This window comes from Podarcis erhardii (assembly GCF_964252035.2).
Source record: "Podarcis erhardii genome assembly, chromosome: 2".
In the NCBI taxonomy this organism is placed as follows: Eukaryota; Metazoa; Chordata; class Lepidosauria; order Squamata; family Lacertidae; genus Podarcis; species Podarcis erhardii.
The window spans coordinates 55,989,936-56,012,408 of record NC_138498.1 but is presented as its reverse complement, the minus strand read 5'-3'; the positions used below and the strand labels follow the sequence as shown (position 1 = coordinate 56,012,408).

Sequence of the window (22,473 nt, the reverse complement as noted above, 5' to 3'; positions counted from 1 at the left end):
ACACAAAGGTTCTATCATACAGGTTGTGCTCCATGAACTTTAATTATTACTGTCTTAAGCACTCTGCGTCTTGAGTCCCTGCAATAACAAAAGGCTCTTTCTACAGTACAGACAACTCCCCTATTATGGGCAGGTTATGTTCTGGGCCGCCACACACATAAGTGAAATTGAGTAAAATGGGGTGCACCCTCTAAACACACTTTGTATTTTATTTTAGATTATGTGAAAATTGTTCAGTTTGGTTGTGTATTTTTTGATGTTTTATTTATTTATTGACGAGTTTTGTTATGCTAAAGTTATGTATTTTTTTCTTGTTGTAAGCCACCATGAACATGGTGGCGTGCAAATAATATTATGGAAAGGTGGCGTGCAAATAATATTATGTATGTATGCAGGTACTCAAGAAGGGACATTTCAGAAAAATGGAATGAAATATAAGAATGATAAATATTGTATATAATGCTTAGAATATGACAAGCAGACAAACTAATTTGTACCTTTCCTACTGACTGAAAGAAGACAGCTATGTCTGTAATTTAGTACGTATTAATAGCAGCTTCATGATTTATGCAATTGCTGCAGGTACACTGCTGTTACACAATACATAAAGCAGGGGTCGTCAAAGTTTTTGTGACTTGGGCTGGTTCATGGTCCCACAGACGCCAGGGTGAGCCGGAGTGCATGCACGCATGAGTAAACGCTCCTTCTGGCGCGGAGGAGGCGTGCACAGCTTCTCATTGGCTGCAGCAGCTTCCTGCAACTAATGGGAAGCCAGCTAGCGTCGTGGAAGCCGGTCCCTGCTCTGCTCCGGTTTAGCACGGTGCATGGGAGCCAACCGAGTAGGCGGTGGGGGTCCATGGGCTGGTTAAATGACCCCCATGGGCCTTAGGTTGCCGACCTAAATGAGCAACATACACATTTATTTTATAAAATTCACATACCACTTGATAGTATGTGGAACCTCTAAACGGTCTACATCATCTAACCTCCATCTGAAAACGGGAGTACAAAAATTAATTCTAATGAAGCAGGTATGCTACTGGTCTACTTCTAAGTATGATCAGTCTGTTATATCAACCATAATCTCCTGCAATGCCTCAAGGGTGAATTTCTTTAATTCTGTTATCAGATTTTAGGACACTAGGAAACCCTGCTCCTCTGCCGACTTATGTACCCTCCCCTGACAGGCTGCACACCTGCAACCTAAGATTTCTCTTGTATGGAAGGTGCTACTGCTCTTCCTGCTTCAAGCCCCTCCTGGTTCAAGGAGGCAGTGGGGCAGGGGACGGTGGGGAGTCTACTGACCCATCTGTCTGCTGAACAGCCTCTTCTTCTTCCACCACATCCACTGCACCTTCCTCCATCTCAATCTGCCTTGACTATCCTTCTTTCCCTGGTTCCTGTATTGTGGGCGACGTCATATCCCATAAATCTCGTCCCTTCTTCTGGTTCCCTCCCCTGATCCCATCACACACTCTTCAGAGCCCTGCCAGTCCCTGCCAGTTTACTACTTTTCAAACAAGGAAACCAACAGGTCTTTATTAATGAAGACCATTTATATAGAACTTGCTTAGGAGATCACTCTCTTATTATAAGAAAGCCCACAGGAATCTTAGACATTGCACATTCTTTGTGCAAGTATATAGAATGCATTTAATATAAAACTACTGTCTACTTGTGTTACCACAAATATTTAAAGGTCTAACAAGTGTAAATGGGTATAATTATTATCATGGTGTGATTTAGTTTTATTAAAGCACCAGCTGGGTAGCATGTTTATACACAATGCCCTTCTTTGCAAGATGCCAGGAGGGATGCTTTTAAACTACAGAAATTCATACCAGTAGTCAAAAGCAGAAGCACAGTTTTTGACAAAATAGTATGTATTTGAAGAAAATACAAGGGTATATCTCTTAGAGCAGCGGTTCTCAACCTGTGGGTCCGCAGATGTTGTTGGACTACAACTCTCATCATCCCTGAGCTCTGGCCTTCCTAGCTAGGGGTGATGGGAGTTGTAGTTCAACAACATCTGGGGACCCCAGGTTGAGAAAGGCTGTCTTAGAGGAACAATTTCTTTCTAGTCACCTTTTTCCTTGTCTAAAAAAATCAGAACATTTGACTCATGCAAAGCCTTTCACAGAGTATTTTTACATTGCCCTGAACTGAACCACTAGTTCAATGTCCTTGACGTTTTGTCACACTGGGGCAATATTATGATTTGTGATCTCTATTGACCCAGAGATCTGCTGCATCTTTTCCTAACTATATTTTGCCATAGAGGCTAGTAGACCATATTATTTTCAGACTCAAATATTTCCAGGAAATACTTTGAAGTTTTCAGTCACTAGTCTAGATTAGAGGGATTAGCATATTAAAGGGAGAGGATCAAGTGGGTGGGGTAAAGTTTGAAATAGGAGTTGGAGTCAAATCCAAAAAAAAACCCAAAAAAAACCCCAACTATTCCAAGGTTATTCTATAAGGTTACTAAAATTTGTATGAGGTGAGGATAATGGTTTTCTGCTGAGGTCTTCCACATCCAAAGCATTTGGAAACCCACTGAACTTTTATTGAGGAAAGTGAACAAACAGTGTAGCATGCTGTTGGTTTTGGAGAGCCTAATGCAGAAGATACAGGATGGTTTCCAATTATGTGTCTCTAGTGACAGAATGCTCTTCGATCGTGGTTGGGATTCCATGAGGAAAAACAAAGGGTGAGGCTAGTTTCCCCTTCCTTCTGCAACCACCTTGGAAGGTCCCAAAATTTGTCCCAGTCGAACAGCATGGTGAAGGGGGACTGCAAAAGGAAATAACATTATGCTAGCTGTGTTTGAGACTCCCATTGCTCTAGGCACATTCTACAAGAGGGCAATTCATTAGCGCAAGCAGTTTCTGAGCTCTGAGTGCAGTACTGCGCCTAAGATTTCAGATTAAAACTGCAGAGTGGAAGGAACAGAGGACCTTTTTCTGCCTCCCCACTTCCATCTATTCTCTGAAGACTGGAGAAGAGACCCTCTCAAGAATATTAGGGGGGTGGGCAGGGGAAGGACTATACCACGAGAAAAATGAAGATAATATTTTAGCTGCAGTTCATTCATTTTCAGCTTTGCATTCTAGTTATAAAAAAGTGCACCTAGATATTCCGTTGTGCCCATAACCTAGGTTTAAGGTACTATTTAGCTCCTAACTTTCATATCTCAGTTTCTAACACTGCCTGCTAGCAGAAGGACATAATTGGATACAAACCCTTAGATAAAGTTAAAACAATACAACGTTTGTGCTAAGGCCGTCAAGAAATTCCTCATTCTATCCTAAAAGCAAAATAACCTTTGTTCGCCTCAGACCTTATACAATCCCTTTAAGACTAATCTAGCTTTAAGAACACACAAGCACGTACAATTATGCCTGGTTTGTGTCAAATTTTGCTAAAAGGCACAGTCTTTGAAGTAATGACTTAGAAGCAAAGGTATGATGATTCTGTTGTACCACTAATTTTACGTTTCATCTCAGAAATATTTAAAAAATGTCAAATTGATAAACGATAAAGCCTGTGGGTAAAGAACAAAGCAAACCATGCTACTAGGCTTAGCTCCTTGTTTCGGAAAGCTCTTATTAAAACCTGTGGTTAAATGCATGTTTTTAGAGGGATTAACACAGGAACAAAATTTATGGCTGTGCTTTTAGCGCAATGATAAATTATGTGAATATGTATTCCTTGTAAAACTCCTGTCCTGCTTATACCCACAAATAGCATTTCATCATGAAGGGTTCCACACTCAAATACACCAAATGTTTTTAATTTATGCAAGCATCTATTTACAAGTTGTTGCACCTTCCTTCAGGCACAAGCTCTCAGGGTGGCTTACAAAGTTAAACAAAAATGGTAACAAGTTTTTAAAAATCAAAATATAAGCAATGATGTAAAACAGTATACAACAGAAGAGCAGTAAAGCACAAGATAAAAGCAAATAAAGTAAAATATAGAAACAACAACAAAAGCAGCAATATAAGAATTTAAAGTGCTGGAAGTTCTGGAAAAAATCAAAAGGTCTTTATCAGGCTTCCTCAACCTTGGCCCTCCAGATGTTTTTGGCCTACAACTCCCATGATCCCTAGCTAGAAGGACCAGTGGTCAGGGACGCTGGGAATTGTAGTCTCAAAACATCTGGAGGGCCAAGGTTGAAGAAGCCTGGTCTATATTCTGGTGCTGAAAAGCCAAAGCTAATACCAGGCCAGCCTCCCTGGGAACATCAATTGGCATATGGAGTGTTCCAGCTAAGAAGGTTTTTTCTCTGGTCACCCCAACTTTTGAAGGTGGTGGGGGACGACGACACAGAGAAGGTCATAAGGAATATAACACTTGGGGACATCCTTCCCAAAGCTGGTCCTTCAGATACTTAGGTCCCAAGCCTTATTTATTTCATAAGATTTATGCACTGCTTAATTGTAAAAAGAGAAAGAAACAAACCTTAAAGAATTTTATGGAGTCAATTTTATTGCCAATTTACCAATTTCCTGTGGACCAAACGTACCTTATGCTGCTCCGAACTAATGTTTTAATAGTACTTGTACCACAATTGCTGCTTAGGTAACCTCAACCATGTACCACAGTTTTGTTTTGTTTTTCAAAGTCTGTTATGTCATCATCCAGACAAAATATGTAACAAATTGAAATTCAAAAAGACCAAGTCCTCAAAATGTAAGGATTTTCTTGCTGGATTAAATTATGGTTCACATAGTCCAGCATTCTGATTCCAACAGCAGTCCAATACCACTGGAGAAACTCGCAAACAGGATGCAAAAAAGATGAAGGCCATTCCCCATTGTTTGTCCCTGGCATCTGGAACTAGTGTTCTCTAACTCTTGGGTGCAATGTTTCAGAGTCAGGGGTGAGGGTTGGGACTGTAACTAGAAGGGTGTGTGTGAAAACCCCCTGCATACAGCCCTACTGCATTCAAGTTTTAGTATGTTCAAGAAAGTCAACTCTTACATCCTTCTAAACACAAATGTACAATTTCTGGCTAGCCTAAGCTGCAGGTCAAAACTATCTCTATGTTCCTGCCCCTTCTAGCTTGTCTGGTGCTCAAAGAGGGGGTTCAGAGCACCCCTTTGTCAAGGAGCAACTTAAGAAGCTCCTTACCATTTGGTGCTATTATGGTGAAGGTTCTCCAGAGAGCCAGTGTGGTGTAGTGGTTAAGAGTGGTAGTCTCGTAATCTGGGGAACCGGGTTCGCGTCTCCGCTCCTCCACATGCAGCTGCTGGGTGACCTTGGGCCAGTCACGCTTCTCTGAAGTCTCTCAGCCCCACTCACCTCACAGAGTGTTTGTTGTGGGGGAGGAAGGGAAAGGAGAATGTTAGCCGCTTTGAGACTCCTTAAAGGGAGTGAAAGGCGAGATATCAAATCCAATCCAAACCTTGGCCTTGCGGTTACTGAACCACCTCCCAAGTTTTCGTCCAAGCTGGAGAGAAGGTATGGGCTGCTGCGTAACTGCTAGGAAAATTCTTATCCCACTTTGGAATTTGAAAGTTTGTTGCTTATCACACGACATGGCAAGTCAAGTAAAAAAGTGAAAGTAAAGTCATACGCACACCAACTACGTACACAGCATCATTGTTATCATTTCTATATGCTTGGTTGGTATACAATATAAAGAAGAGGCCATGCTACTAACCTACACATTTTGGTGGTGTGATATTCACAAGTGTTTCTATGAAACTGATTATCTGAAAATAAACTAATCACATCCACATGTATGGTAGACTTCACACACATTGCAAAAAACATGATGTTGATAATGGCAGGTATGTGTGCATCTCCACACATAATTCAAAATACAAGATATATTATAATTTCTGTATGCAACAATATATAACATACTGTTATAGCAAACAGAATTTGAGAAACATTTCTCACATTTAATGGTCTTGTAGTTGACTAAACTGTCAAATTAAATGGAATGGATGCTCACATATTTTCTGCACACATAGTTAATAATTATTATGAAATTTTAAATTACATCATGATTTAAGCAAAATATAAACTGATTTTAAATGTTTTATATATGTTTTATTGTATTTTTACTTATACTGTTTTACTCATATTGTTTTGCTGCTTTGTTGTTTGCTGCCCTGTTGTTATTTGTTGCCTTTCTTCCTTTGGAAGAAAAGGTGGGATTAAATTTAATGTTGTTTTTTAAGTGTGGGATATATTTTTGTGGTTGGTTTTTAGTGTAGTTGTTTATGTATGTCATTTAAGAGCTTTTTTAAGATAAAAAGTGGTTCAGTAAATTTATAAAATAAAAATATTTTCTTATGTCATAACTGGAACTGTAGGAGGAGACTGAATAAGTTTTTTTATTTTAAGAAACCATGATCCAGAGGGAGGGTAGGGGAAAGAGAAAGACTTTTTTTTTTTTAGCAGACAAAATATGTTGCACCAGGGTAAGGTATACTTTTAAAGGTGTAGCAGATCAAGAGTTTTGACTTAAAATAGCAAATTATCAGAACATACATTATATAATTGATACATTTAACCGTAATTGAGATTTTTGCATGCATGACAAAGCAACTATAACCAAAGCAAACGAGCTTCTTTCTTGGAACCACCTTAAAGACTAGGTTAAAAAAAAGACAAAGACATTTTTCTAACCCAAAGTACAAGTCACAAGTTTCAGGATAGTTGCATGCCTGCTGGCACAAATCTTATTTACAAGCTCACTTGCTGTCCAGCGATGGATCCACAAACTACATGTCCAAGATTCTACGGCGTGTAAAAGCCACTCATTTTAATAAGTCAGGAAATTATTTTGACTTTCTAAAAATTAATGCACTGAAGAAGAATGTCACAGTTTGCTAGAAAGTGAACATATGCAGGCCCTCTAAGATGTTGAGCAAATTGCTGTCGTGTTCTGAACAGTATACTATTGAAACACAAGAACATTAATAAAAGTTATCCATGTGCAAAAGTTACTTGTCTGAAGAAAATTAAAGGACTGAGGAATTAACTCACATCTGTAAAAGATCTTATCCGATTCCCATATGCTTGCAAAATTAACTTTATATTAAAGTAGAAATTTAATGGCAGGTGTTGTTTTGCATGTTGTTTGGTCTTGGCTAGAACAAAAACAGCAAAGATGGACAGAACAGGGAAAGCAGATACCACCACCTTTCTTTTATAATCTGATCAATCTGAAGTAAGGGTCATATGAATTTCCAAAAAGTGTTGTTCACAGAACAAATGCGTAGACTGTGCTTGTTACTATTATCCCATTTGGTAATCCACAATGTTTAACCATAGCAGACCATACCCTCATTGCTTGCATTGATGAAACTATAAATTCTCTTACCTGGTTGGAAGGGGAAGAAAAAAAGGGTTGTGATTTTGAACTGGGTCACTGGCCTGATCCAGCAGGGCTTTTCTTATACTCTTATGCTCCTTAACCAGGCACTTTTATCATTGCTAATCAAACCAAACAAAAACCGGTATGTCGTGACATAATTCTATTCCTCATGAACACCTTGGATTGTAACATTACATTTTGTTTGGAAAGGTGAGCTAGTAAAGGTCTGGCAAACCAGGACAAAGGTGCCTTGGAAGTTTCCCACAAAACGCATCTATTGAAATAGACAAAGAAGACTCCACCCCCTTCCATACCAGGACGGGATTCCAAATATCCCCACCAGCCAATATTTGTGCTGGACCACCCACCTCATGTCATGATGACAGCAGCTGATTAATGGTGAAAGCAACTGGTGTTTATAAGGAATACCCTAGTGCACCTGATCCCACCAGGTCTCTATCAGTGCTGATTAGCTCCGGATTGTTCCTGTATATCTGTGTCTGCATCTGTCCTACACCTGATGTGTTTGGAAGGTGGGCATGATTTGGGTGGGCCAACTTAGAAGCAGCGGGCCTAATTATTTTTGATAAGCAGAAACCAGGACCATAGGATTTTTTGTGCACCTAGAAATCTCAGTTTCATGACCACACTACTCTTTTGTGAATCTTTGTAACTGCCCCAGAACTAAGTGGGACGCCAGAATATCAAAGTCATACTTGTCCTTCCCAGGATTTCCCCTGCACGTTTTTTGTTAGCCAAATTGTCTGCCAGCAAAACTAAACATTTATAGACCCTGGCTAGATGTCCATTCTTAAATCTCTGAATCCCTTAATTCCAGGTGGTTCTAAATGTACACCCTGCAAAGACAGACTCAACCTGACTAACCCTGGTCTCCCATCCGACTGTTCTTTGTCCACATCCCTACTCTGGATTATGTCTAGTAAAGTATTGGCGTGGCTGAGGAAAATCTATTATTTTTACCTTCTTTCTGGATATTACCCCAATGTTAGGAATCTTCATTCCCACTTCCAGTGTTTCACACAGCATGTAAGGAAGAAACGTTCTGTGTCTTATACTTCAGACTGCTTCCGAAGCCAAGCAGATCACTACACAGCCTCTGTGGCTGGCAGCCATCTTACTAATCCTCTGCTCTCTCCCCCCACCCCAATCTCTGGAACAGCCTTAACAGTTAACTATTAAAGTGACATTGTTATACAGTGGTACCTCTGGATGCGAATGAGATCCATTCTGGAGCCCTGTTCGCATCTTGAAGCGAATGCAACCCGCAACTGCGCATTGCGATTCACCACTTCCGCGGATGCGCGTGACGTCATTTTGAGCGTCTGCGCATGCGCTCCATTACTTCTGGGTCGCCGCGGAGCGTAACCTGAAAACGCTCAACCTGAAGCACATTTAACCCAAGGTATGACTGTAATGTACTTTCTCAATAAACCTCAATTTCTGAAATGGCTGTGACTGCATCTCTCTTGCTCTGCAGTGTATCTTCTGAAGGCATTTTGCTACTTCGACTAAACAATCTGAAGTTACTCAGTCTGCTGTAAATGAAAGCCAGGATTGGAGTGAGAAACTGCTCCTCTAGCATATCTGAGCTAAATTCTCTCAAACTATTCATATTTTGGAATGGCTTATTCCCTAAACGCAGAGAAATAGTTCGCAGATGTGTAGACACATGTTCCGAGTAAGTGTGGTAACAGTGAGTAATGAGTGTAACTCTTCTGGAACAACCCTGCCCATATGAAGCAGAAAACAAACAATATATTTGGGGAATCTTCACCTCTTGCATTTTATGCAGGATGGTAATGCTGATCAGTTAATTCAAATCTATGCAATATACCGTAGTAGGTGAACAGATCAAGATCTAAATAGTGAAATGAAACACAGTGGAGTAGTAGAAGATTGTCTCACACTTACTCTGTACTTGATGATGCTGTCAGCAAATAATAACTTTTGTGGACGAATGAACCAATATGTTGTCTCATGCTACATATAGAAATTTCACATTCCCTCAAACACAGAGCTTCTTTGATCATCTTTAAACCAGTATCATCTCAAAATCTAAGTTTTTAACTTTGAACTATGGATATTACCTATGAAAGAATGACCAGAAAACAGAGGCTTAGTTGCACACTTTCTCCCTTAGAAATTGCTTGGCAGTTTAACTGGCACATTTGCCAACAGAATGGGTTTGAAATTCTGAGAATTAAAACAAGTGTGCATAATCCAGCAAAATGTTACTCATTAATTGCCTCAATCAAATGCAACGGTCAACTGCAGCTATGCCCCACTCCATTGCCTTGACTGTGAGTCAGTCAAAATTTTGCTGGCTTGTACTCAATGTCACTGATTTCTTCCTCCTTCCTGCAGAAACGTTTCTTATCCTTCTCAGTGCTTAAACATACCAAGGCAATGGGTAACAAGAATTTTCCAATCTCTACCTAAGTGACTGGCATTTTGCTTCACACCTTGCAGGAGATTTCCTTCGAATCTCAAACCATTTCCAATCATACTATTTTTGTACACCTCTGAAATTTTTCCCTATGCAAGTAGCCTATGTCACCCACAAGAAGCATAACTCAATGCTAGAAATGTTGTTGGCACCTGTCTGCTCCAGAGACATTGCAGTAAGCACTCTGGGGGTGAAGTCAAACCACTGTGTTAGCAGTATCAAAGTGACCTCCCTAGGGCATACGCCTGGGCAGTGTGTATGGAGGTCCTGGGCTACTCAGACAACCTTGGCCTTGCTGATGTGGTCCAAAGGAAAGCAGAGCAATACATTTGGCAGGAGCTCAGCTGCAGGAGCTGCCAGAAGGAGGCTGTGATGGACAGCAGAGCCAGACCAGAGTCTGGTGATGAAATTCCTCAAAATCTCACCAGAGTGCTGGAGTCTAGCTCTGATTGGCTCCCAAGACAGCTGGCTAGAGGGGGTGGAGCAAAACTAAGGAGAGGGAGAAAAAGAGAAGCAGTTTCTGAGTTTTTAGACAGGGATAGAAAAGGGAAAGAGCTGGAGTTAGAGTTTAGTTTGAGAGATAAGGCTTGATTTGAGATGGGAGACAGTGTGATTACGATAGGGTTTGTCTGAGAGAATTGGTTCTGATTTGAGATGATTATCTTCTCTGAAGAAATGATCTATAGCAAGAGGAAGAGAGCCTTGCAGCTGAGATAGGAAGACCGGGTTGAATGTCTGGGGAAGGTATACAGACACGAGTTAACTGTAGAGCCGAATCTGAGTCAAGGGAAGTATGAAGCTGTTGGAACACAAATTACCTGGGTTTCATTCCAATCAGGAGGGGAGAGTTGTTCTAGGAAAGGCAACTCCCAAGCCAGTAACAAGAGGTGAGGTCTGTTATACTAATTGAAATACTTTAGGAGTGGGTTTGTTAAGAGAGTGGGTAACTGACAAAAAGTGCCCCTCGCTCATAAACCAAAGTATTAAGATGGGAAAGAAGCTGTGCTGTGTCAGAAGTATTTAACTAACACCTGTCATAATAACTAAGTAAAGGAATGAGAGTGAAGTAACAGAAATTGAGTTAAGCATTTTACCACCTATTCTAGAAACCTGAACATCTACCTGAAGTTTAACAACTGATTTTTAGCAACTGAAGTTTAAGAAAAGCTATGCACATACTACTGTGTTTAAGCCTGTGACATCTTTATATTTGGGTTTAAGTAATAAACTGATTTCTACCTGAAAGAACGCATCTCCTGACCCAACTTTGTTCCACTTTTGTAAGTAATACTTTTCTTCATTGGTCAACTCCTGAGACTCCCTGAATTGAAGTTTACCTCCCACAAGATAGCCTGTGGTAAATTGTATAAATTGGCTTAATTGGTGTACTGTGTGGTGGGTCCACCATATTTAATCTGAGGGCAGTTACAGGGCTGAGTCTGCTACAGAGACATACAAGGCACCATCGAACCATCCTAGGGACTCCACTGCATATTTGTGTAAGCTTTGCTTCTTAGTCTTATATTCTCCTGAAGATCTCTCACAAGGCAGCAGAGGTTTAGGATCAGTTTCTTCCTTCTCCTAGATGGGCTACCCATTTGGCCCTCACTTCCCTTGCAGTGGTGTCCAAACTTTTTTCAAAGAGGGCCAGATTTGATGAAGTGAAGGGCCGTGGGGGCCGACCAAAGTTGTTGACCCTTTTTAAGGATTGAAGTTGTTGAGCTTTTTTTAAGGGTTGGAGTTGTTGAGCTTCTTTTAGGATTGAAATTGTTTTGTTGAGGGTTTTTTAGGATTTTACCCCAGGAAATAAACTGCCACAGGGGCTGAAGTAGGCCCCGAAATGGATTTTGGACATGCCTCCTCTACAGCATGTGCAGAAAGGTCTTCTTGGCTATTCAACCCACTATTGGTATCACCCCCACAATCTGCTGGAGCATGCAGGGGTTTGAGACCCATCGGCTACTCTCACCTGGTTTAATGTAAAATTAGTAAATGAGAATTTTGCTCTCAGTGTATGAGAAACATGCTTGAAAGTCAATAAATCAATGGTAAGTGTTATGAAACGCGTACCAATTTTTCACATCATTGTTAAAAAATATCAGAAAAAACTATTGACCAAATTTATACCTAACTCTGGGTGAACCAACACCCTACCCTCCTGATTTTATTCATGTACCCTTGCAATTGCTCAAATACCTATGCTTCAGAGAAACAGATTAGTAGATTGCTGATAAAAAGAGGCAGTGCTTTCTATTAGTTGTCATCAGAACAAACAAAAACAATAACCCAAAATTATACTGTAGCCAGCTCCTACATATAAGACATACCTCACTTATTTCAAAGGCAGAGCCATGGTAGAGCCTACAGGATTAAGTACAGTAGTACCTCGGGTTACAAACACATCGGGTTACAGACACTTCAGGTTACAAACTCCGCTAATCCAGAAGTAGTACCTCGGGTTAAGAACTTTGCCCCAGGTTGAGAATGGCAATTGCGTGCTGGCAGTGGGGCAGCAGCGGGAGGCCCCATTAGCTAAAGTGGTACCTCAGGTTAAGAACGGTTTCCAATTAAGAACGGACTTCCAGAATGAATTAAGTTCATAACCAGAGGTACCACTGTGTGTTTGATTAAATGGATTTGGAAAATCCAGTCACAATCTCCAAACGAAAATTATTAAATGCTTAGTTTTGACAGGCAAAATCCAGATACCAGAATGGTGCTCCCCATAGTAGAACAAATTGTTTTACTTTGTCTTTACACAGGAACCACTCTAGTATCCACTACAAACCTTCAGATTAGTTGAAGCCATTTTCAGGCAGTTGTCATGCATAGAATACTAACTTGGAAAAACTTTGTGCCCCTTTCACATAGCAGTGCACATTCCATCTGCACTATTTTGTCTCTCTCCTTGTCCTTTTGTGAATTCCTGGCAAACAAAGCAGCACATCTAGAATACAACACAAATAAAAGGCTAAATGCAAATCTGTACATCCTAGGACTTCCATGAAATGATTTTCACCTGCTAAAACTAGGCAATACCAATCTGGTATTAAGCTTCGGGTATTAAATGGATATTAATGATACTGTTTTGAATATAAACATATGCACGCACACATACACTTGCTTATTCTTCCTAAGTGGTATTGAATATTCTTCTCCCAACCCTGGTGCTCTTCAGTTATTTAGCCGCCCAGAGTGGCTGGGGAAACCCAGCCAGATGGTTGGGGAACAACAACAACAAATAAATTATTATTATTATTATTATTATTATTATTATTATTATTATTATTATTATTAACTACTGGGGCTGATGGAAGTTGTGGTTAAACAACATCTGAATGACACTGGAATGGAAATGCATCTTGAATTTGAGTGTTCTATACAGCCCACTTCAGGCTTTATCATGCCATGGAGCAACATGGGTATAACACCAACAACTCTTAAAAGAGTTCAAATGGCTAACAACTGTCATGAAACCTACTACAGCAGTTACTTTTGTTGCTTTACCTACAAACTATGTAACAACTTCTCATAGGGTACTCATGTCTGTAATAGCCTTTGCAGTATCAAAAGACTGTTGTTTCTGCTAACAGATTTATTGTAGCATGCACACAGTCCATGAAAGTTATATAATTCTTTTTTTAGGCTTTAAGGTGCCACAAGAGTCTTCATTTAGATTTAGTTATGGCTGCACTTTTATTTGGGAGCAAGACTTAATTCAGTAAGATGTGTATCGTGGTAGGAAAAGCTCCAGCAACTCTCAGGCTCATGCATGTTTCCTCCCCCTCCAAGTACAACTGCAAAGAGGGCACTGGAAGCTTGTGTCCCAGTTTTAATTAACTGCAATTTGTTGTTTTGTGTAAAACCAACATAATGAAACTATGGTTTGTATGAAACAAGTCAATGTCAGACATTAGGTTAAGATTAGTTATTAACCATAGTCTAAAACACATTTTAGGGTTTAAACTGAACATTAAACTTCAGTTAATCAAAAAAACATACTGCAGCTCTCAGTCTCATCACAGCTGCAATGAAAGAGATAAGAGACAGTGTGAGACCCTAAGGGTTGTTGTGGTTTGTTTCTGCCTGAACTGGCCCAGTTTTACTTCTGAGAAAGCATGTATCTGATCAGGTTTCACAAGGGCTCCAAAATGAATCTGTCAAAGTGACTTTTACAAGAGAAATCAGATGTGCTTGGATAGGAAGTGAGAAGCATAATGACAGACTAGAATAACTATTTTTTAAAAAATTAAACAATACATGGAGAAGCACGCGAGATATAAGAGCAGATATCAAATCATGAAATGTTAAGTCTAAATAATACATCACATGTGGCAGAAATCTACACAACTAGTAATTAGCAAGTTGGAGGTACCTTCAGAAATCTTTTAAAATGAAAGCTGTATTTGAAATTTTTAAAAGTATATTTAATAACAGACAGATTAGCTATATACTTCCACAATGATACTGGTTTATTCTTTCAGCAGACTGGCCTAGGTATGTTCCAAAATGCATATACAATCATTAGTATTTGCTGTATAGATCAGAAATGGGGAATCTGTGGTGTTCATATGAACTATAACTTATATCATCTCTGACTACTAGCCATCCTTGCTCCAGGTGATGAGAACTGTACTCCAACAAACTCTGGAGAGCACTATCCTTGCTGCAGAACCTCATTCACGCACAATGTCAATCCACCATTTGAAGGCTTATCCTTTCCCCATTTCAATTATTTGCTTCCCATTTAGTACAAACTATTTTTTGCCATTATTTTGCAAGCCATGGTTTTTTATTTGGTTTGTAATCCTACCGTATGGCTTTCCCATTTCAACAGACTAAAACCTTTAATATCATCCTTGCAACAATACACACAGAGATGAAATACAATTACTTAAACCTGAGACATTTCAGAATAGGAAAGAGGGGAAACTGGAAAATAACAGCCCCTCTATTGCCCCCTAGACATTCATATTTCTGCTGAAATTCAGTTAAAAAAGATGCTAAACCACTGTTTGCAGCAACTGTTGTTTAAAGGCCACAGCTTAGTCTAAATTAGCAGTACCCAACTGGTGCCTTTCAGATATTGTTGGGACTCCTTACTTCCATTAGTCCCAGTCAACATGGTGAATGGTCTAGCATAATGGAAGTTCAACTCCTGCGTCATCTGCAAGGCTCCATGTTGGCTACCCCTGGTCTAGAGCTACTATAGGTTTTCTCTTTCCATTTGCTTAGTGTCTCTTTTCTGTGGTGGAACTGCCTTTAAAGGCAGGCTTACTGCTAAAACAGTTGTTAATCTGGACATCACACCAAACCATAACTACAGCATCCTTAATGAGGGGTAGGCATGATGTCTGAAGTGTTTACATTTAAACCAATAAAATGCTCTGTAAGCTCTTAGGAATAAAACTGTATTTAATATTTTCTTTTTAAATTTCCTAATATAGTATTATAACACAAACAAAATAGCTCTCCATCAAATATCAAATCAAACTGTGCCCCTAACTTACAGCCTTGCCAATGAAAATGTGTGAGCAGTTAGTTAAAGACTGCCACTCCAGTAGACTATATTCCTAACCATGTAAGCCTATACTAAAAAGGATATTCTATTAAATTTAATGTGATTTATTCCCAGGTAATTAGGACTTGAATTGCAACTGTATCATGCTGAAAAACGTGAAAGTATGAGTTACTAGCTCAATATGCACGTCCCACTTGAAAAACAAGTTATTCATCAAAACAGTGCTATTGATTTTGTAGAGCTCTTTGATTCTTCTACCAATTGGAATAAACTACTAATTGGAATAAATGTCAACCAGTCAAGTACATTCACTGTTTCAACAATGTCCTACAAAAGAAACATTTTCATAATTTTACATAATTAATTTTCACTTTGTTCTAAAGGTTGTATTAGTCAAGAGTTCAGCTGTGCAGCATTAAAAAGTATAACTATTGTTAGCTATGTCAATTTTATCAGAGTTAGATCGCCATGTCATGAGCAAATCCTAGTCAAAGTTTCTGGAAGATGAAATATATTCCAGCCTAAAAACACTCCTGCTGTCCTAAATTAGTCAGCCTTTAAAGTGCCATGAGGATGTTTGGCCTGGTTTGCACGTCACTTTAAATCATTAGGACTGAAGCAAGCATGTAGTGTGCTGGTGTACGCTGCTCAAAAGTACCATGGTGCTCCACCACCATGTGGAAGAGGAAACAAACTAGAGGCTGAGCTGTCATTACGTACACTTTTTCCTAGCAAACTGATGGTGAACCAATGTTCATACTTGAATCACTATCATGGTTTGTTAGGAGACAAAACAAACAATGAGTGCTGGTTCACATATATAAGCCAGTCTTTGGTTCATTTCCTATTCCATGCAGGAAAGGAAGGAAGGAAGGAAGGAGCGCTATGGAGACCTGAGGAGCTTGCACAAGCAGTTTAACATTTTCTGAACAACGTATTTGTTGCTTGAACTATGTATACATTAGTGCTGCTTTCCTATAAATAAACTGCAGAACAATCTGAAATAAAAGCAATTTCTAAATACACCGTTTAAATTAAATATCAGAAATACCGGTAGATTAGGATGGCTTAAAAAAGAAGTCAGCAATCATTGGCTTTCATATTTCAAAGCATAGCATTTCACAAGCAAGAATTTCAGACATGCCAGGCAATGCCATCAGTTGGATAAATATTACCACTAAACACCCCCCCCCAAAAAAACTCCTGGTACAGGTTTACCATTTAATGCATATTTTATAGATTTTACATGGCATTCATGTTAAAATATATTGGAAAAATATATCTAATTCTCCCCTCCATATTCTTATCAAAAGGAATAACTCAAATCACAGTATCTACAGTATTTAAGTCTCATGAGTTTCTCACCGTGTTTCTTGAGTGACATTTACTGTAGTAACTTGATGATAAAAAGCAGCCTAGCAACAAGTCCCCTCTTCTTCAGAAGAAATTCCTCAAAAATGTTCCAAAATCATGCAGTACAAACTGTTGCTCATTATAATATCATAAAACTAAACATACTAGTTGCAAACATTCCATGTGAAGAGGTACAGTATGGTGTTCACAATGAGATTCCCTTTCCATCCCTGCAGCATGAATCGATGGGCAAGACTGAAAATAGGACATTATAAGGAACAGGAGCTTGTTGCATGCCCCAGAATTCCTAGAATGTCTTACCGCTCCATGCATACCAGCATATGCACATCCAGGTGTAATAAGGGAAGTCCCAGATCAAATCCAAAATAAAAACCGGTATACCATTTTGTAAAGTATGCATGCAGAACAAATCAAGATTTTCAGATAAGCCTTAAGGCAATTTCAATATGTAGGATAATTTTTTTAAGCAAGGTGCAGGCTTTAAATCACTTGAAATAAAAGCATAAATGAAAGTTTAAAATAAAAGGGAGAGAGGCAACAATGAAAAAAATGTAAGTTGCTATCACCACATTTCACATTTCTAGGTTCTGGATAAATTTTCTGTTCATACAGACTTTGAATGAAAACATACTTTTAAAAAACTTCTGCTCCAAATATTTTCCACATTTAGCATTATCAAGAAAGACTACTCCACTTTTTTTATCAACACAATAAAGTCTTCCTATGATTCATTTCTCAATGGTAACCAAAATGTAGATTGAAACATAATGTATTATCTTTTCTCTTTTAAATACTGTTGATCAAGGGGAAAGCGGAGGGGAATCCTACTTTGAACACTAGAGCTGAAAGTTTCATAGGCTGCAGTTACTACACCAAAGCAGGCACAACACATCATGATGGGAACTCACCAAGCTGTGCATGTTGCACACACCATTTTAATGAAATGTCAACTGTTCTGCTAGTTGTAGAAAGCCTTCTGCATGAACTATTTGGATTTAAGATCTATTTGTGCTTAACATTCCTATTTTAACATTTCCTTGACATATATTTTAAATCATGATTCATCCTTTACTGCTGATGGTTGTTTTATTTAATAAAAGTAATTTCTTTATTGCAATGTGTTAATTCATGCACACAAGCACGAGAAATTATTATTCTCTTTCTAACTACAGGAAGAGACAAAATGAACATTGCTGAAATAACTATCCTTGTAATAAGTTTAGAACAAAAACATCTCTTACCTTGAAAACCCATTAGAGAAGACAGGTCTGCCAGAATAATTCAAAGCCCCCATTGACGTAAGAGCATCATCCCCAGATCCCTGGCACCTATTCCAATTTTCTGAACCAACAGGATGAGATGGAATGGCATTGAAAACTGGTTTCTGATCCTGCTGTTGAGTGACAGATGCTGTGTTCAAGTCATAGTGGTAGATTTGTCCTCCAGACGTGCTGACACCATGAACCGAAATAGCAGATGTCTTACTTCCAAGCATATTTGACCCAGAGAAGTTAGCTTGACAATAAACTGTACCTATTTTCTCTTGCTTTATTACCCCAGGGGTGCACAGTTCAATAAAATCTTCTTTTTCAGTCTTCACTTGTGGCAACTTCACTGTGGAGCTGTGCAACAGATCCCCACACTCATTAATTTTAGGCTTAGTATCTGGTAAAATCGGAGGCTTGCAGTCCTCCATTTCAGTTCCCTCCAGGATAAAACTATCATCACCAAGAGGTGAAAGCAAGCTGCTGTCATCCAGCATGGGGTCCATTCTCCAAGGGCTCCCATTTGTTTCTTTTCCTGGAGACACTGGTGGCAAATCAAAATCCTGCAAAATATCAAAGGTGCTTTGGTCTTCAGGAAACAGCTTCAAGTTGCCACCATTAGTGCCAACCTGGCTTTGCGCTAAAGCCCCTTGCCCTAAAGTGAGATCATGACTAGCCATGCTTGGGAACTCTTGTTCTAGAGGCACATCCCCAGATGCAGCCCCCTTTGAGCCTTCTGCCTGACTAGAGGATTTATTCAGACTTGCAATGCTTTCTTCCAGGAGCCTAAAATCCGTTTCTGCCGAAGAGAGACTGATTTGGCCCTGCTGAGGAAATCCAAGTTCGTTTCCCATCACTTTTGCCTCTGTCTCCCCCATATACAGTCCCATGGAGAGCGACACTGCTTTAGACAGATCTGGCTGCGGCACATTGCTTCCCAATCCCTTTGACAAGTCAGACACAGCAGGCGGTTGCTTGGAATCAGACTGAGAAGGGGTAGGCAAGGGAGACGTAGCTGCAGGAGTCTTGGCAGTAGCTCCTCCCCTAAAGGATGGATGGAAGTCCATCACAATTCCTCCTTTGTCACGGAAGTGAGCACTTTTCCCTGCTTCCTCCCCTCCAGAGGACTTCAGTGATTCTTTGGGCTCCATTATTTTAATACTGGTTATAAAGAAAGAGAAATATTCACCATTAGCATAAAACTTGAATAGTGCAAATCCAAAGCCCTTGAAGCTCCAACACTGAAAGAACAGACACATATTCAAGAAAACGGTAGACATTAGATTAACACTTTCCAATACTGGAATGAATTTCTAACCCAATCCATCCAAAGGGCTGGAATTTTTCCAAGCTTTTCTCAATCTAGGTTATAGTAAAAGCATATTAAACTAATAAAAATAACATCAACTCATCACAACCGGAACATACCAGTAATATTTGTCACTGATGCAATAAATATTGTTTACTACTGCATACATACTTGCAAAAAATCTATCTGACAACTTCCATTCCCATTCACTTAACACACCACCCAGGTTTTTCAGTACTGCCTAATGTACCAACTTTGCCTAGGGGGGGAAATTTCCAGGTGATACCAGTGACTTTCCAAATGTCTGTCTCTCTCCCACTTTCACCAGGTTTTTGTAAAAATACAATTTTAGAAATATGTTGTTGTTCCACTTTAGTCCAAGGCCATGGTCAGTTTCAAATAGTAGATTGTAAAATGTAGACATGTATATTTAAAAATAAGTGTGTGGAGAAGAATACACACATTTAATCCTCTACATTTCATATTATTCCCGGAGAACGTAAAATAAAAAGTAACCCATAGTGAAATCCTTACAAGATAGTGTAGAGGATAGTGAAATTCTTACAAGAAATGAGACAGACAGTTTCGTTTTAAATTTTAAACCTTCCATATCTTGTACCAACTTGTATGGAGAAAAAGCTAAAGTCGGCATATGTTGATGTATCTAAAAACTGCTGATGCTTGTGTAGAAATAATTGCATTCCCATCAATAATTGATCAGGAGGTCAAATTAGGACAAAAATGACCAGGTGTCAAAAGGACATTGAAGCCAACATGGAAAAAAGTTTACTCTTAAAGTAACAGAGAAATTTAACAATGTGTATTTAGTTTCTTTTAAATTCTCCTTTTCAGGGCATTGCATAGATTTCCCCAAAACACTGAAAGCTGTAAAAGGTGCTAAAAGGATAGGAAGCTTTCCTAACAGCTCTCTCCCAAGCCAAAACAAAAAGGCATAATGCAAAAGAGAAACAGCCTACTCTTGTCAAAAGTTGCATGAGACACTTTAAAAAAAAAAGGGCCATCGTGTAATTAAAAAAAGCACACAGTTGCATAGTTTTGAGGGGAAAAAAAGGGAAGGACAAGGGGAACAACTGGAGTTACCACATTTTCATAGGTTTCTCTTGCACAGACGCAAAAGCCATTAAATGATAGGCAACGCCAAAGGGGAAAAATCTATCACGATACAGCTCTTCTCCGCCCCCGAGGAAATATATCTAAGCACCTTCTTTCTGAGTTGAAATTCTCCTTTTCAAAAAGCAGATTTCGAAAAGAAAAGAAAAATGTGTTGGGACCTGTTGAGCATTTTGCCTGGCACGCCCACCAGCCCTTTGCTTCAAAAACTCCAACTCCGAGTTTTCGAGGACTTCTTGGTTTCCAAACCCTTGGGCCCCCGTCAACTAAACAAAAAACAAAAAACACGACGGGAGGGGGGGGGATTGAGAGCCTTTCAAAATTAAAAAAAACCCCAAAACCCGATTCTCAACAACAGATGTTCATTTTTTAACACACACACACAAATCAACTGGAAGCAAGTTGGGCGAGGAGGGCAATAAATTATAGCACTTTTTATCATTAAACAAAATTTCATTTCTTAGAAAAGAGATACTATATTGGGCATATCATCCTTTTGGGATTGAAATTGGGCAGAGAAGGTTGTGAAATAGGATAGCGAACCAGTTTCCGCACCCCCCCTCCTCCCATCCCACGCACGCACACGCATATTGTGTGTGCGAGAGGGAGACACACATACACACGCACACCCCTTCTCTGACGTCCAAATTTAACGTGGACGACTTTAAAGTTGAGACGAGGCGCAGCGCTTCTCCCCCCCCCCAATTTTCCTTTCCTCATCTCTCTCCACCCCCCCCCCCCAAATATCTGGCCTCGCGCCTCAGCAACAAATCGCCTGGTCTTAACGGCGGAGGGAAGCGGGTCGAAGGAGGGGGGGGGGCGGTAAGGAGAAGCCGAAACGGGCAGACATTACTGAGGAAGGGACGGAGGGGGGTGACCTCTACGGGGGGGGGGGGGAGCAGGCCGCCGCCTCCGCCTTCTCCCTCCCTCCGCCTCCCTTCGAGAATCCTAAAAGTGGAAGCCATTCCTCGGCCCCCACCCGCCCCCGCCGCGTCTCGACAGCCAGCCAGCCAGCCAGACGGACATGGAGAAGAAGCCACCCCTTACCTTATCCAGTGGGGGCGCTGGGACTCCTCTAGCCGCCAACTTCCATGGCTCCGGCACCACAGAGCCAAGCGAATAAACAACTTGGAAGGCGCGGGGCGGAGGTGGGGGGGGAGAGAGAGGCTGGAAGGAAGGAGAGTTACGGGGCGACGGGATTGGGTGTGGGGCGGCGGCGAAAGCTGCCGCCCCTTTGCAGATGAGAATGCAGCCGCCCCCCGCCCTTCGCCCCCCACACGCACACAGGCGCCAGAAGCAGCAGCAGAGGCGGCCCCCTCACCTGCTCCTCTTCTTCCCCCCTTCTCTCTCTCTCTCTCTCTCTCTCTGTCTGTCTGTCACACACACTCTCTCCTGTCCCCCCTCAATTAATTAAAGCCCCACTTGGCGCGCCCCGCTGCCTCTCCTCCAGCCTCTGCCCCCTCTGCATCCCCGCCTTCCCCTTCTGCACTTCACACCCACCCAGCGTCCCGCCCTCCCCCTTCTCCTTCTCCTCCCTTCCCCTCCTCTCCTCCCAGCCGCCGCACCGTCCGCGCTCCCCTCTACGGCTTTGCCCCAGCCACAAAATGGAGGACGGCGGCGCTAGCAGCAGAGGCTGCTGCCTCCTCCCCCTTCTCTCTCTCCCTCGCTCGCTCGCTCTCTCCGTCCCCTCCCCCTCCCCCGCCCCGCAGACATGCAAAGAGCGCGAGCGAGAGAGAGACGAAAGGGAAGCGGCGCTCGCGCCCGCCCGGCCGCTCGCGGGCGCAGCATAGCAGAGAGCGCGTGTCCAGGGAGGGAGGGAGCGCGCATTGCGGGGCAGCCGAGGGGGAACGGTGCAACCTGTTGACTGAGAGCGGCAACTGCAGCCCCGAACAAGGGCCTCCTTTTCGCTGCCGCTGCCGCCTCAGTCTCCTGCTTTTCGCAATCCCCCCTTTTGGCCACGGCGGCTGGCTTGCTCGCTCGCTCGCTCGCTTTCTCTCTTCCACCCTCCATTTACCTACCAATACTTTTCTTGCTCTTTTCCTTTGCTCGACCCTTCCTGTGCTTGCTATC

The 22,473-nt window shown here is 41.0% G+C and overlaps 1 protein-coding gene across 3 annotated transcripts in view; it reads right to left on the bottom strand.

Annotated features, from left to right (window-relative positions):
* The window catches only part of NR3C1 (nuclear receptor subfamily 3 group C member 1), a 52,646-nt gene extending 31,054 nt beyond the window's left edge, over positions 1 to 21,592 (bottom strand). The window contains exons 1-3 of one of the 3 annotated variants that reach the window (XM_081852072.1): positions 21,451 to 21,592; positions 20,495 to 20,669; positions 17,940 to 19,124 (exon numbers count right to left, since the gene is read on the bottom strand). In XM_081852072.1, the coding sequence (XP_081708198.1) occupies positions 17,940 to 19,114 (1,175 nt within the window). In that variant the 5' untranslated portion in view covers positions 19,115 to 19,124; positions 20,495 to 20,669; positions 21,451 to 21,592. The remainder of the gene's footprint in view (positions 1 to 17,939; positions 19,125 to 20,494; positions 20,670 to 21,450) is intronic. The other 2 variants (XM_081852070.1, XM_081852071.1) reach the window with 2 other exon arrangements.
* Positions 21,593 to 22,473: the final 881 nt, after the last annotated feature.